This window comes from Crotalus tigris, unplaced genomic scaffold (assembly GCF_016545835.1).
Source record: "Crotalus tigris isolate CLP2741 ecotype Arizona unplaced genomic scaffold, ASM1654583v1 scf7180000023940.98998, whole genome shotgun sequence".
NCBI classification, from domain to species: Eukaryota; Metazoa; Chordata; class Lepidosauria; order Squamata; family Viperidae; genus Crotalus; species Crotalus tigris.
Window position 1 is genome coordinate 67,983 of NW_024100281.1, and position 16,387 is coordinate 84,369.

Consider the following 16,387-nt stretch of genomic DNA (forward strand, 5'->3'; position numbering starts at 1 on the left):
ATACATACATAGAACTGTTATTGCTGTTAAGAAGCCTCTTCCAATATCTGGTAAAACACCAGGAGTAAGTAGATTCACTATTGAATAGTATAAAAGATTTATAGAACATTTGGGACAAAGAACTTGTCAAGTATATGAAGAGATATTTGATAAGGGATTTTTATTACCAGGATTTAACCTGGCTTATATTACAATTATGCTAAAAGCAAGTAAAGACCATATTTAATATGCTAATTATGTTTCTTTAAAAATCTTGGTTTTGCAATGTCTTATACTTACCAAGCTTTGGGAAAAAGTATTGGATTACATAATTGTACACAAAAGCCAAAATTTTCAGATACTATTCTTTTGAACGACATATCTAGTACATGGAAACTGACAACTGGACAAAGCAAATGGATTCTCCATGCCCTTACTATGGCCCAAAAACTGATATAGCAGTATTGGAAAGATAAATGTATGGCTCCTTTCACTCAATAGATTGAATTCCTAATTGTCACCTATGAGCAGATTGCCTGTAGACCTAGACTTTGCATGGGCAAATAAAATGAAATATGGGACTCATTTATACAAAATACAGTAAGTTAATAAAATATAATTATATAAATTAGATACACACAGAGAGATAACTATATACAGTATTGTAATTATTTAGTTAAAATGATACATTATACCTTTTTCTTTTGTTGTATTTTTCATTTTTTTAAAAAAAGTGTTTTCCCTTTTCTTTGATAATGCGTACACTATCATTTTTGTGGGTTTCCCCCCATTTCTCTGTCATTATTATAACAGCAAGAAAAGAATAAATAATAATTAAGAAGCCAATATCAGAATCTGCTTTTTCACAAAATAAACCCATTATTTTTGGTCCTGTTCTCTGGAACAATTGGAGAACAGGTCTTTATTTTCTTCTCTAAGACAACTTTTCAGTTTATTTGAATAGCGTCCATAGAATTTAATTTCTAATCTGCTGATTATCCTTGCAGCCTTTCTTTGAAACTGTTCCCGCTTGTTTCATTGTACTCTAGTACATTTGATTCAGGTAAACGAAGAAACGGCTCTTTTTTTCTTTCGGAGCAGCAACGGATTATATACAGTACTTCTTTTTTATGTATCACAAAGCCAGGTAAATAATGAACGGATCCACTCCCAATTCTGCTTCAACTTGGGGAATTAATACCGGTGGCGGGGGGAAAGCATGATTCTTTCCAAGTCATCTAGAAAAAAAAATTCTCCGCGTATCCCAGATTAAGAATATAGTTACATCGATTTTTGCCTTTGGTCGCAGGAAACCCTCCATTCTAACACCGCAGCGTATTTTTAATCGGAACCGGAAATCGAGCTAGTGTGGACGCCTATGTAGCCATTTGAGGTGGGCGGAGGAAGAAAGTACGACAGACGGAAGTCTGTTCTTCTTCCGGGTGAAGCATAGGACGCGCAGCGGAGCGGCTTCGGTGTATTTTCTTTGCCCTCGGTGGTTTCGGCGTCTACGGAGGTTTCCTTTTTTTCTGCGGGTGAAGCCGAAGTATCCGAGTACCGTTGCCATGGCGATGCAAGCGGCGAAACGCGCGAACGTGAGTCGGGCAGGGTAGCCATTTTGAACGGTCCCCTCTCCCGTTTCCTTTAACGCGCAAATTTGTTTGCCTTTTATAGTTTGGGAAAACAAGAAAAAGCGCGGAGGTGATCGGGAAGCCGTCAGTTTTCCTGATTTCGTACCCGCCCATCTGGGCTAAAATACCCGTCATCCACAACTGTCTTATATGTGGTGGGAATTGTAGTCCTGGCCTTCTATAATAATAAAGTTGGAAGGTACCTTGGAGGTCATCTAGTCCAACCCTCTGCTCAGGCAGGAAACCCTATACCATTTTGGACAAATGGCTGTCCAGTCTCTTCTTAAAAACTTCCAGTATTGGAGCATTCACCACTTCTCGAGAGCTTTCCTTTCAGAAAAGCTTGTTGAAGGGGATGTGGCCTGAATGGCCTGGTAACTCGACTCCCTGGCCCTAATATCTGGCCTGCGCCCTATATTGGGCGTTGGCACCCATAACTCCTGCCATTATGGCGTGTTAAATAGGGGAATATGAGAACTGAAGTCTGGCCCCCCAGGGTTGCTGAATTAGGTAGCAACCACTGACATAGTGAATAGAAAGGTAAAATTAGGCATGCTTTTGGGGTAGGGTGGGAATAGGGAAGCTTAGGTTGGACAGCTTGCCATCAATTAGAATCAGGTAAATTTAATACTTGAATTGTAAGCACATGTAATACGTTGTTGGCAGCCACAGTTGTAGTTCAGTTATTGACACTTGGAATCAGTTATTGAGTGTAGAAAAATATAAAGAATTAATTGTATTGGAATACATTATGTATGTGTATCGAGGCAATATACCATCACCCTATTCTCTATCACAAAGTAGAATGCCCCCCTCCAGTTATTCCAACAGTTTATTTAATTCAGTTTAGATGCTGCCCAACTCTGACAGCTCACAATAATGTAATAAACAGTAAAAACACAGTACAAAACAGAACAGGATCTGGTTGCTCTATAAAAAAATCATAGATGTAAACATATCCAATAAAGAGCTCTATCATCATATCCCAAAGTCTCGAAGAACAGTCATAAGATTTTCATGGGATGGGGGGTGGTGGGATGGGGGTGAAAAAAAGGCACCACAATAGAACAGCATACTTCCTGGATACCAATAGATGCACTATTTAATTGAAGGGACCCAGAGTGTGTCAACTCAGCTGGCTTGTACTAGCTGGGCAAAAAATGTGGGAGATAGGCAGTCCTTAAAATAATCTGGCCCTGTGCCCTGCAGGATATTATAGATGATAAATAGCACCTGATATCAGTGGTAAACAGTGCAGTTCATAAAACAGAGGTGTCACAGGGTTCCACTGAGGCTTGCCTATCACTGCCAGCATCACTGCATCCTGGACCAGTTGAAGCTTTTGAAGGGCAGCCTCAGATATACAGCATTGTAGTAGTTTTGCTATAAAGTAACTTGGGCATGAGTGACTGTCAAAGGAATGGGTGCAATTCTTCAAACAGCAGTTGTGACTCTGAGAGACTCCCTGTTTGTGCGCTGCACACAGTCTCCAGGTACTAGTAGTATCACTATTTGACATCTTCTCTTGTCCTTTTTAGTATCTGGGTTATATCATCTCATGTTTGGGTTTGAGAGCTATACTTGGGCATCATCACCTATTTGTAATACTGAACCCCAAGCCTGCAGAAGATCTCATCAAATGTTTTGTGCATATATTAAACAGGAAGGGATAGAACAGCAAAGCTATTAAATCAGTAATAGCTTATCAAAGTTGCCTATTTCTTTCTTCTAAAAAACAGATTCTGGGAACTCTGAAAGTAATACAGTGAAAACAAGGAAATGTTTATATGTATGTTTATGTTCCTAAAAGTTACGTTTGTTGTATCTAGATCCGTCTACCACCTGAAGTCAACCGAATTTTGTATATCAGAAATTTACCATATAAAATCACAGCCGAAGAAATGTATGACATTTTTGGAAAATATGGACCTATTCGACAAATCAGAGTGTAAGTTTGTTGTGTTTTTGAAAAACTGAACTTCGAATTAGACTTGATGCAGTTATACAAAACAGTTTTTTAGTTGGTAAACAAATCATTATTGAAGTTTAATAAAATAGTTTCTATAATAGTGTCGTAGTGCAAGAAACCTCCTAAACCTCGCTTACTTACTTAGATCTCTTTTAATATGTTAAACACTTTTCCCAGCTTTGTAACTAATCTCAATCACCCTAAGCCAAAACAAATTACATTACAGCGTGACAAAATATGGTGGAAATTAAGTGTCTGTGACTTATTGTGTAGCGCAGTTGAAGGCGTAATAAAATGAATTTAAGTCAGAGATGAGCAAATTGCTCAGCTTTAGGATTAAATTTTAGCTTGTGTCCTGTCTAGGGCTGCAGAGACATGGCTAATAGAATTGTGATCCCACCAGAGTAGATAATTTCAATTTTATTCCATTTGTATACTGCCTCAATCTAGGATTTTTTTCATGTTAAGGGAGTGGTTTAGTAGGTCAGAATGATGCTAGAATATTAAGGTATCTATTTCAACCCTTAATATATCTAGGTCACTATAAACAGTTCTGAAAATGTCAGCTCTGTTCATTTGAGGTGGAGGAGGGGGAGAATCTGAAGATTGCAGATAGGATGCTATATGAAGCCAAGTGCCTGCCTATTTACACAGGTAAATTCATATAAAGTTGGAACTAGTGTTGTGAACTGATTTTAAGAATAGCTGAAGTCTTAGGAAATTTTTTACTGTGACAAATATCACCTTTGAATACTGCTTTGCTGACATTTAAATGTGTTATCTTGCAGAGGAAATACTCCTGAGACGAGGGGAACCGCCTATGTAGTCTATGAAGATATCTTTGATGCCAAAAATGCTTGTGATCATTTGTCAGGATTCAATGTGTGCAACAGATACCTTGTTGTTTTGTACTACAATGCAAACAGGGCAAGTATATTCCTAAAGCATGTCAATTCTTTAATTCTGCTGTCTTTTTTTCCCTTTTGATGAGAATATCATGGGGACACTTAATTTCTTTTCAGATATTCAAACCAGGGGGGTTTTAGCTGTAGCAAATTGAAGGATCTGGTTAGAGAAGTGAGATGGTGTTTTGTACATTTTTGTATATTCTGCAATATAAAAGAAAAATAGCTCCATACATAGTTTTCCAAAAGAAAACCATCTCTTAAAAAAATGAAAAATTAACCTCCTATATAAAGGTCCACATACTCTACAATATATATGCATTATTGCTTTCTTGACTTATTGTATTTTGATTATTTTTAATTCTGGATTGTAAATCCTGGATGAGATTTCCCCCTTCGAAGTAGCATTGGGAAGGAAGGCTGATATATGTAGTCATTAGCCTTCTCGGTGTAATATTTCTTTCAGCTTTGATACATCATTGCTAAAATCTGCAGAGTGCTTGTAGCATGGTATAATAGTCTCAATAAATCTTATTTTGGTGAATGTTAAGGATATTTTTGTAAAAACATGACCATAAAAGTTGCTGATTTGCCAAGTGGGGAAGCAGATAATTGGAGATTTCTATGTCAGGTAGAGAATTAGAGTTTCTACTCTAAAAACTCATCTTAGTTTTATATGAGTAGAGAGAAGGAACAAATACTTTCTCCTCCTTCAACTAGATCATTCATTTGCTATAGTTGCTAGGCTACAGCAAAATCCTTTGCATACAAGATTTACTTTTCAGTGACTAAGAATACAGAATAGCTCTTGCTTTTCAGTATCCTTTCTATTATTTATGACTAATAGTTGACCGTACCATTTCAATTTCCCAGTCTAGGGTTTTAATACTGCTTATTCCTGACATAATTAACTAGTGATGTATCTCTAAGATAAATATATATAAACTCTATGTGATTGTATTATATTAAAAGAGATCTAGAGGCAAGAATAATGTACAAGTTATTCTTAAAAGAACAAAGATTGTTTGTGTAGAGGAGTAACACTAACTCTTAATGTAGATTTTCTTTGTTATTTAATGTTCTCCAAAGCTTAAGAGTCATGTTTAGTCTACCTGCAGTTTTGGATATAGCCCTCCAGATATGTTTATAAAAATTAAAAGCCTTAAAGAAAACACCTACTAGCTTGTTTACTTTCACATGTAGCTTAATTTTTTGTAGTGCATGGGTGGTCTCTTCCATATATCACAAGCACTTCACAAACCTACAAATAGACATACAGGAGGACTTATGAGGCCTCTCTCTCTTGTAAAGCAGCAGTGTTATAATGGGGGAGAGGCAGCTTGAGGCAGCCAAGATAACTTAAGGTCAGCATGTTATTGTAGAATACATCATATCTTACCCTCAGTTTGGTTTGTTTTCAAGATGTATGAATTTTGTAGTTAAATCGCAAACCATTTTGATGGTAAGTAACCTGAATTGCTCAAGATTATTGAATTCCCAAAGTGAAATTGGCTTAAATGTTTTTTGCATTAATAATATGTTGCTTTTAATGTGTATCTTTGTCCTGTGATAGGCATTCCAAAAAATGGATACTAAGAAGAAAGAAGAACAGCTCAAGCTTCTGAAGGAGAAATATGGAATAAACACAGATCCACCAAAATAAAACTTTTCCTAAGGAGCTGATTGTTTTGGATTATTTAAAAACATCAGTGTTTCTGGGCCAAATTTCACCCCCAAATATGGACACCTGGTTTATAGAAGCATTGGTAATTTTAGTTCCTCATTTGATTACATAACCATCTTGATTGTTCTCACCTTTAGAAGAATTATTCACTGCTGTATAATGACTGGCACTTAAATTAGCTAAGGCGTTGGGATAACATTTTTCCACAATTGAGAGATCATATTAATATAACCTTTTTAGCCATTACAGTCGGTGGAATGTGTAAAATATTCTGAGGGTTCAGTCTCATATTTAATTTGTAAAGGAGAAGCATGCATATTTTAAAATATATTTTGGTACTTTACTTCCTAAGCATAGCCCGTAATTTGTCTTCTTTGCATAATGTGTTGAAAAAAGCTGTCTGATGTACTTTAAACATTATAAAACATTTTCAGGGCTGTAGGAAGGGAATGAGGAAGTGAAAAATTCTTGACAATTATCTTGTATGTACTATTACACAATAATTTGTTTACGGTTGTCATGTTCCAAGAGGTTCAGAACTGTTGTCTGTTTGAGAGTTCCATTGCTGACCTGTGTCTCTTTGGTTGCAATGAGCTGGACCAAGAATCTGACAGCATTTGAAAAAGAATAAACCCTTCTTGATCACATGACCTGCTTTAAAAAAAAAACAAGTTTGGAGTTGTGCAGACATTTTCTTTGCTTAAAGTGTATAGAAATGTTCAGTTTTGCTAGTGAGGGATAACACTTTTGCAATCAGATACAGTAGAGGTTAAAGATTTGGTTAACTCTCTTGTATAATATCTTTATTATTTAGAAATAAGGGTTTTTTAAAATAAAGTGAGCTTATTTTAAGAGAACAGTTATGTGATTTTCTTACTAAATGATTCTAAATTTGTTTCAAGTGTTATGATTTCTACACACTCAAGTGTTGTGCAGTTTTGATTTTGTTTGTTTGTTTTTGGTCTTAAAGCAGTACTATTTGCATAAATGCCCAGGCCCATTTTACTTACACTTCAAAAAGGCTTTTGTAGCTGTGTGCCGTGTTTTCACTCAAGATTTGTTAAGGTCCAAAGTGTGTAGGGTGGTGGCCGTCTGGTATTAGAAAAAATATTTTTCTTAGGCTAACTAAACAACACAGTAGCATTTTGGAGGTTTAGGACAAATTCATTTGGCCAACTCACCGCGGGACAGTTCAACACAGGGTAACTCAAGAGAGGGACAAGTGAATTGCAGGGGGCCTTGTCTTACTTTAGGTTTGAACCTTCTCAAATTAGAAGTCCTCAAGGCAGGAGTGACCTGAAATTCTACTTGTCTCTCTCTTGAATTATCCCATGATGAATTGTCCTGTGGCAAGTTGGCCAGGACAAGTCAGACACAGGGAGTTGTCCCATTCCAGCATTTTGGTATCACTTACAAGCATGGGGATTCATAAATATCTAGTGGTTGTGCCTTAATTGGGTTGTTGTCTACAATAAAACAACATACATCTTTCTCCGTTTACCATGCATTGGTAGTAGATAGGCTGGATCCAGAATTCTTACAACTTGTGAAACCAGACCAGAGACTTGACTGTTTTCTGAAGGCAGACATTTCATTTGTCTGCTTTAAGGATCCTATTTCTGGTCTCATTTTCTGTGTGAGGTGAAATAATTAGAATGAAATGGAAAGCAAATGTCTGGAGGTTTAACTGTATAAGGTTACTCAAGATAGTTGCAGTATCACTGTACAAATAGCTTCTCTAAAAGATATGGAAGAGTACAATTCTCACTTGCTTTTGTAGCAAGACTTTAAAAAAAATATAATTGTGCCTAGAAAGTAGTGTATCTTTGTCATCTTTTAATGTAAACCAGAAAAAATACATTACCCTTAAATTCAATTCACTGACATAATATAAAGGTCTATTGAGTTAAAATGTGTAAATTTTAATATTTGTCTTAAAAAGAGTAGTGTCCAGTTTCTCAGCTTAGGTATAATTTTGACAGCATATGTAGAGCAGAGGTCCCCATCCTTTTGGGCACTGGTTCCGTGGAATGAGGCTTTTCTGTGGACTGGAGGGGGTATGGTTTTGTGTGCTGCCTGCATCTCGCAGATGTGGTTTTGCTTGTTTGTGAGGACTGGTTGCTGGCATGCCGCGGACCGGTACTGGTCCATGGACTGGGGGTTGGGGACCCTTGATGTAGAGGATATAAATTCTAGGAAAAGTGGTTTCTCCTCATACTTAGGGAGTATGAGGTTTGAATACTCAAACTGGGTGGTAATGAATTAGATTTTTCATGTATCAGGACTGAGCAATGACTTGTCTTGAGTATAGTTAATCTTTTATGTTCACAATTGTGATTGACCCTTCCATTCTCCCATTTCTACTAGTTAAAATACAATACTTGTGCTAGGAAGCACCTTGAGGAATCAGTCACCAGACTTATACATTACAACATTGTGCAGACACCTCCCTCCTTCATATTCACACTAAGCCAAAGCAAACCATATTATGTCTCGCTATAATGAATACATCCCAACTACTATTCAAGAAGGAAGAACCAGTTATGGGGAAGACTCAGGAAGCAAAGGGGGCTATTCTTTCTTCATGATGCCATCTTGTTGGAATATTCATGAACAGGAAGAGTCATGTGGTAACTCAGTCAGCCAATGCGAAGAGAGTCTGTGCAAAAAGAGTATTGAGTTAGGAGCTGGATTTCCAGTCTCAAGTTTTGTCTCTGGTCTGTCTCTGTAAGAAGTCTTCATTAAGCTATGTTGCTGTAAAGAAGAATGGTATTGTAAATTTTTTTATATAAATATAAAGTTATTTGAATCAGCTAAATGCAGTCAACTATGAGAGCTTCTGATTTATTTTTTACCAATAGAGAAATTAAAATTCTCTAATAGGTTGTGGGCCCAGAGCTTACTAAAGACTGCATTGTAATTTAAAGCTGGAAGAAATTGCCTGTGTTTAGAAAGTATAAGAACAAGGCAGAATTAGCAGAATGGCTGCAATGGAATTTAAGGAAAGCTGTGTGCCTCGTTTGGGCCAGAAGAATTACATTATATGGGCTGCAAAAATGGAATGTTTGCTGAAAGCTAAAGAGCTGTGGTATACTATTGAAAATCCACCACAAGTGTTTGCAGCAGTTGATCAGAAAAATCATGATCGAGCAATGGCTTATCTCATCTTGAATTTAGATGATGAACAATTTCTAAATGTTGCAAATTTAAAGACTGCAGAGGAGATTTGGTTGAAGTTGAGAGCTGTGCACGTGAATGTTTCTGCATGCAATATAGTGCAATTGTCAAGAAAACTTTACAGGGCCAGTTTGCAACCAGGTGAATCTGTGGAACAGCATTTAAATAAAATGCAAAGTTTATTTTTGGACTTAGAACAACGTGGGATTAAATTCCCTGAGTCCAAGAAGGTTTTATTGGTGTTGAACAGTTTAGATAAAACCTGGGACACCGTTTCTGCAATATTTGAGTGTAAAGAAGAGCAAGACTTAAAGTTTGAGGCTTTAAAGGCATGTTTTCTTAATGAAGAAGAAAAACGCCATTTTAGAAGCAGCCATGAGGAGAAATTCCTGAGGAGGGGATCCAGACTGCAAGTCTCCGGAGGAGAAGAAACAAGCAGATCGGACCCGGACCAAGTTGCAACAAAAGAGAGATTTTGCAAGCAGAGAGCTTTGCAAGAAAAGAATTGCTACATTTGTGGAGCGAGCACACATATGAAAAGGAACTGTTTACAGAACAACTGTTTGCAGCAAAGGACATTTGTGGAAGCAAAAAAGACTGATTTGCAAAAGGAACATTTTGGTGTTGCAAAAGTTTGTTATAGCAACAACAGAGACAAGTGGCTAATAGATAGTGGGGCAAGTCAAACAATTGTTAATGACTCTGAATTATTTTGCAGGTTTGTTCCAGTAGCACAAGAAAATGGCCAGAAAGCAAAAGTCATTGGAAGAGGCGATGTAAAAATTCCATATTTGGAATCAAAGTTTACCAATGTGCTTTGTGTACCTGAGATGGAACATAATTTGTTAAGTGTGTCTAATTTAGACAAACAAGGTTTTGAGATTATTTTTGTAAATGGGAAGTGTCTCATCAAAAGGAATGGGAATATTTGTGCAGAAGGCATAAAGGAAGATAATCTATATGTATTGCAGGGACAAAAGGTTTAATGTTCCCATATATTTAAGAATGTTGCAGAGCATGATTCATGTGTTCATCTTCTGCATAGAAGACTTGGCCATGCAAGCTTTAAAGTTTTGCAGCAAATGCAAGATTTTGCAGAAGGGCTAAATTTGAAGGGATGCAAAACATATTTGGACTGTGCAGTATGCAAAGCATCGAAGTCAAAGGCATTCCCAGTTAGTAAATATAGCACAAGACAAACAAAAAGAGCTCTAGAGCTGGTCCATGCAGATCTGGTGGGACCTATGCAAGCCAGTTTGGGAGGAGCAAAATATGCACTGGTAATGGTTGATGATTATAGCAGGTATTCATTTTGCTACTTGCTTAGAGCAAAGACAGAGGTGCTACAACAATTCAAACAGTGGGTAAGTTTTGTAGAGAGAAGGTACAGACAACAAGTGTGTCAGCTGCAAACTGACAGAGGTACTGAATTTATGTCAACTAAATTCCAACAATGGTTGGGGCAGTTGGGGATAAGACACAGACGTAAAATCCTTACACAGCAGCAGAGAACGGTGTAGCTGAAAGAAGGAATGGTGTTTTGCAAACAATGAAAGATTCATTATTGGAGGATTCTGGTATGAGCAGGTCATATTGGGGAGAAGCCATATTGACTGCAAATTATATAGTTAACAGGCTGTGGAATTCCTCCATTAATAATACCCCATATGCCATTCTATATGGGAGAAAGCCATCACTGGCACATTTGAGAATTTTTGGAAGTACTGCATGGATACATATTCCGAAAGCAATCAGAAGAAAGGGACAGCAAAAAGCAAGAAAGCTCAGGTTTGTGGGCTATGAGCCAGGGTCAAAAGGATATCGCTTTAGCGATGGAAGTAAAAGAATTATAATTTCAAGGTCTGCTAATTTTGCAGAACAAAATTGGGACAGAATTAATGCAAATTCTGGGTATGTCTCACTTAATGACGGTGATTTGTTTAATGACAATAACTCATCTAATGATAAAAAATTGATTATTGAAGATGTCAATGTTCAGGGAGGAGAAGCTGAAACAAGACATGAAACCAGAAAGAATTGAGACACAGGAGCAGTTAATACCATGTAGGTCAGAGCGATGTAACAAAGGAATTCTGCCTGACAGGTATTCTGCCAGCAAGGTAAAGGTTTGCAATGTGTGGTATGAGCCAAGAAGTTATAAAGAGGTGTTGGCATTACCAAAAGCTGAGCAAGAAAGATGGAAGGAGGCCATGGACAAAGAGATGAAATCCATGGGAGACCATGAAGTATTTAAATCTGACTTTGCCACAGGGAACCAAAGCGGTGGGTTGTAAATGGGTATATAAGAAAAAGGTATTGCCAAATAATGATATATAGTATAAGGCCAGGTTAGTGGCACAAGTTTTTTCACGATTAAAGAATGTATTAAATTAATAAGTCTGATGTCTCTTCCTGTCATGAAGGGAGGAGTGTTGGAATATTCATGAACAGGAAGAGTCATGTGGTAACTCAGTCAGCCATTGTGAAGAAAGAGCTACTGAGACTGTGCAAAAAGAGTATTGAGTTAGGAGCTGGATTTCCAGTCTCAAGTTTTGTCTCTGGTCTGTCTCTGTAAGAAGTCTTCATTAAGCTATGTTGCTGTAAAGAAGAATGGTATTGTAAATATTTTTATATAAATATAAAGTTATTTGAATCAGCTAAATGCAGTCAACTGTGAGAGCTTGTGATTTATTTTTTACCAATAGAGAAATTAAAATTCTCTAATACATCTTTTTATCTTTGAGGTATAAATTCCCACTTCAGATGCTATCTCAGGAAGTTCCTTAACCTAAAGAAGATGACAACTAAATTGGAATTTGGAGCAGATTTCTCTGTAATCCTTCAGAGGCTCTGGAAAATTATATGGCCCTTAATATGCAGTCTTTCTTTGAAGTGTACTGACAGGGAATAGGCATAATTCAAATCTAAGCAACTTTATATTTGGATTTATGGACTGCATGATTTTGGTTGGTAAGACTGATCCATTCAACAGCCTCAGAAATAATAAATCTTGGCTCTGGTAATTTAAAACAAGAGAAAGTCAACAGGGATAAAATATCAATATTTTATTATTCTGGAAAGTTTTCACATGTGTTAATTAAAACAGCCGCAAGTGGAACAGCTTGAGAAAAAAGTGGCAGCGCAGGTAACTTGATTTGGCTAATGCCCACTTGTGTACACAATGTACACGTTTTCTGAGCACCGGTGTTCCTTTAGTGGATTATAAGGCAGTGGTTGTTCAATAAGTAAAATCTGTATATAGTTTTCAATTATATATAATTCTAATCACAATTTTGAAACTTCACGTGCAAAATAAAATTTACAACTTCCATTCCATAGCAAAGAAGCAACTAACTGAACAAATACCAATAATCAGTTTTTTAAAAAAGAGGGAAAGGAAGTAGGGAAAACAACTTCATAAGCATTATTGGCATGACAATTTGAGTGAAGATAGAAATTTCAGTGAGATTTCTTCCATTAAAAAGAATGGGGGGAAAACACCGATTAACAGATTTTTTAAAATTATTAGTTCCAATTTTATTCTATCCTGAGCAGCTCCACATCAAAAATCAAAGGAGCATTTGCTGGGATAACTCCAGGATGACCTGTTGTTCCATATGCCATATCAGGTGTACAAGTGAGCTTTACCCTTTGTCCAAGACTCATCTGGCATTAGATGTTATCAAATGAAAAAGAGAGAAGAAAAAGTTAAAAAAAAATGTTGAGAGTCAAATGTCCCAGCATGCATCAAGTTTTAAAACTGACAATAACGGCTGAAGTTACAAGTTTCTATACATCAAATCACGAGATCAAGATGCAATTCATATCGCCAAATTTATTTCCTACCATTTTGAACCACAAAATACTTCAAAATTGTAAATATATATATATATAGGATTCTTAAAGCCTCATCGCCACTATCCCCAGATCATAATGTCATGCCCATTCATCCATCAACCCAATGTTCAGGATCAAATACTATAGGAAGAATAGAGCAATTGGCAATGGTACAAAAGGATACTCAGGCCCACTTCATTTCCATGGTAAAAATAAAAGTATTTTCAAATTCTCAGATGAATGCTCTGGTGGAAGAGGTTAACTAATCTACTTTAATAAACACTTGGTAGTCCATCTGAGTTAGTCTGGTCTAGTGGTTAAGGCATCAGGCTAGAAACTGGGAGATAGTGAATTTTAATTCCACCTTAGGCATGAAAGCTGGCTAGGTAACTTTGGGCCACTTCCTCTCTCTCAGCCCAACTCACCTCATAGGCTGATGTGGGGAAAATAAGAGGAGGAAAGCATGCTGGATATGTCTGTCACCTTGAGTTTTTTGTAAAAATAATAATGGCGAGATACAAATAAATCTTAGGACTAGGGAACGAATGAAGCCATCAAAATGAATAGGTTTAAGATAGCAGGCTACATTAGTTGCAACGCTCCCTTTATCATTCTGATAAAAGTAGTAAATTCCAGTGGATGCTCCTGTTTGGCTGGGAATTTGGCACTGAAGTAACTGGTTTTCACATTTACAGTCGTTGCAGCATCCCCATGGTCACCTGATCAGAATTCGGGCACTTGGCAATTGGCATGTATTTATTGACGGTTGCACTGTCCTGAGTCATGTGATCATCATTTGCAATCTTCCCAGCCGGCTTCTGACAAGCAAAGTCAATGGAGGAAACCAGATTCGCGTAACAATTGAAGTGATTCAATTAACAGTGGTGGCAAAAAGGGTGGTAAAATGGAGCAAAACTTACTTAAAAACTGCCTTGCTTAGCAACAGAAATTTGGGGCTCAATTGTGGTCATAACTCAAGGACTACCTGTATTATTGCAAAAAAGAAAAAAAGACTACCGTATATGCCGGCGTATTAGGCGACCCGGCGTATAAGACGACCCCCATCTTTATAGCCGGGCCGCATTCCTAGAACGTCGTCTTATACGCCGGAAACTACCAGTATTTCCGGCGTATAAGACGACTCGGCATATAAGACGACCCCCGTCTTTGGCGCCGATTTCAGCGCTCGCGGAAGTCGTCTTATACGCCGGCATTTACGGTACTTGACAGGAAAGAGATTTTATCTTTGTGAGCCATATTCATTTAAATTTAATTTTGTATATAAGCCACTAGGTGGAGACAACAGGTAGCTGTTAGAAGCAACTACCTACAGAAGTGACTGAGAAGTTTGCTCTTATGTAAATATTAACAAAATTAAACAGGCCCCTCACTTCCTTGTAGAAGAGGGTATTCTAAGTTGCCTACATAAAGAAAGTGGCAAGCAGGGCAGCTCATATTAGGCAAAGTAAATACTCTGCTGCTGTCAATTTAGTTAACTTTTCTCAATTAGTACAGAATAGGCTAAATTCATAAGGCACTTCAAAGTTCATTTGGAAAACTTTAAGGGATGCAGAAATGGTGCATGGGTGATTCAGGTTTCTAAGCTTACCTTTTATTCTCTTCAGAAGTGTTTCATATGAAATTGTGATCCCAAAAGTAGAAGCAGGGGTGAAATCAAGCAATCATAGGAACAAAAGGGGGGAATTATATAAAATAGAGGAGAATCTGAGCAGAAAACCCAAGGAAAAAAGCAAAAACATTAGGGTTATCTAATGCTTATCTGAAGCATCCTGCTGAGTACACTGAATTTACTTAAAAGTAAACATGCCTTAGGAGTAACAATGTCAGGGGCTAAAATGTAGTTGTTTACCTATCTATACTAATTGTAACATACCAACACATACATTGCAGATATTCTAAATTCATACCCTTTTTTTCCTCTTTCATTTATGACAGTGGTTTTATTACTGTGGTTTTTTCTGCTCTGAAAACATAAATTCTCTTACCTGTGCAGCTCCTTCTTCAAATCCTTTAATGACTTCTTGTCTACCAATTTTGAACCTGAAAGGCTTGTTTCGATCTCGGGAGGAATCAAACTTCTTTCCATTCTGCAGCATTCCTGTCAAAGCAAAATAAACATTTCCTGTTCTTGTCAGGCCTGAGTTAACAATAGGAAGATGCTTACCTAAGTCTAAACAAAATGGACAACTTTATCACAAGGGAGACTGGGAACGGGATACGCTGAAGCCTAGTCTAACAGATCAACTGAGGGCCAAGCTGGGATTAAAAGGGAGTTGAGATCTTAAGACAGTGTTTCTCATCCTTGGAAACTTAAAGTTGTATGGACTTCAACTCCCAGAATTCCCCAGTCAGTCCATACTATTTCAACTTGTCAAGGTTGAGAAAACTGGCCCAAGGAATTTTGAAGACTGTAGGTAGGAAAGGCTGATGGCATCTACAGTAGTAGCAGCCAGTCCTGCTTACAATATAGCCAAAAACATTTCCCCTTATTTACAAGAATGTCACCTATACATCAGAATCAAAGTATCTGCTCTGTGGATTAGGGGAAAAAGAATGGAATGGTGGATGCCATTATTTGTGTCAGTTTAAACTTATTTCAGGGCAAATTAGGATTCTTTGAGGAAAAGTGGAACAGTATCCATACTTTTGGGCACTGCATCAAGGAGAGAAGCAACCTAGAACTAAGGAGAAACTTCCTGACAGTGAGAACAATTAATCAGTGGAACAGCCTGCCTCCAGAAGCAGTAAATGCTCCAACACTGGAAGTTTTTAAGAAGAGACTGGACAGCCATTTGTCCGAAATGGTGTAGGGTTTCCTGCCTGAGCAGGGGGTTGGACTAGATGACCTCCAAGGTCCCTTCCAACCTTACTACTATTACTATTACTATATACAGTCCCAGGTCAATTAATGCTAGACTACATATCATGTACTTTTTTTTCTTGTTTGATTTAACTTTCCCTCAGGTTCTGTTCTATTGCAAGGTATTTCCTGGCAGTATTCTAACAGGATTGTCACTTCAAGTGCCAGACTGGGAAGGAGCAGCAAATTTCTCACTTTTATGTAACCACCCTCTGCCAGTACTGCTGCCTGATAAGATCCCAGCATCATCCAGACTGATTGGCAGGCAAAGCGGCTTTAGCAAGGTATCCAGTTACAAGATGAACAAGATGATCTTTAACTGTT

At 37.5% G+C, this 16,387-nt stretch overlaps 2 protein-coding genes across 2 annotated transcripts; one reads left to right on the forward strand and one right to left on the reverse strand.

Moving 5' to 3' along the window:
* Positions 1 to 1,385: 1,385 nt before the first annotated feature.
* Positions 1,386 to 7,025, forward strand: SF3B6 (splicing factor 3b subunit 6). Its single transcript, XM_039322313.1, has 4 exons — positions 1,386 to 1,574; positions 3,440 to 3,558; positions 4,368 to 4,506; positions 6,058 to 7,025. Exons 1-4 carry the CDS (start codon positions 1,545 to 1,547, stop codon positions 6,145 to 6,147), a joined length of 378 nt encoding a protein of 125 aa, XP_039178247.1. The 5' UTR covers positions 1,386 to 1,544; the 3' UTR covers positions 6,148 to 7,025.
* A 5,370-nt stretch (positions 7,026 to 12,395) lies between these two features.
* FKBP1B (FKBP prolyl isomerase 1B) lies at positions 12,396 to 15,329 on the reverse strand. The gene is made up of 2 exons (XM_039322315.1): positions 15,189 to 15,329; positions 12,396 to 13,011 (listed from the first exon to the last, which is right to left on the reverse strand). Exons 1-2 carry the CDS (start codon positions 15,297 to 15,299, stop codon positions 12,883 to 12,885), a joined length of 240 nt encoding a protein of 79 aa, XP_039178249.1. The 5' UTR covers positions 15,300 to 15,329; the 3' UTR covers positions 12,396 to 12,882.
* Between the last annotated feature and the right edge of the window lie 1,058 nt (positions 15,330 to 16,387).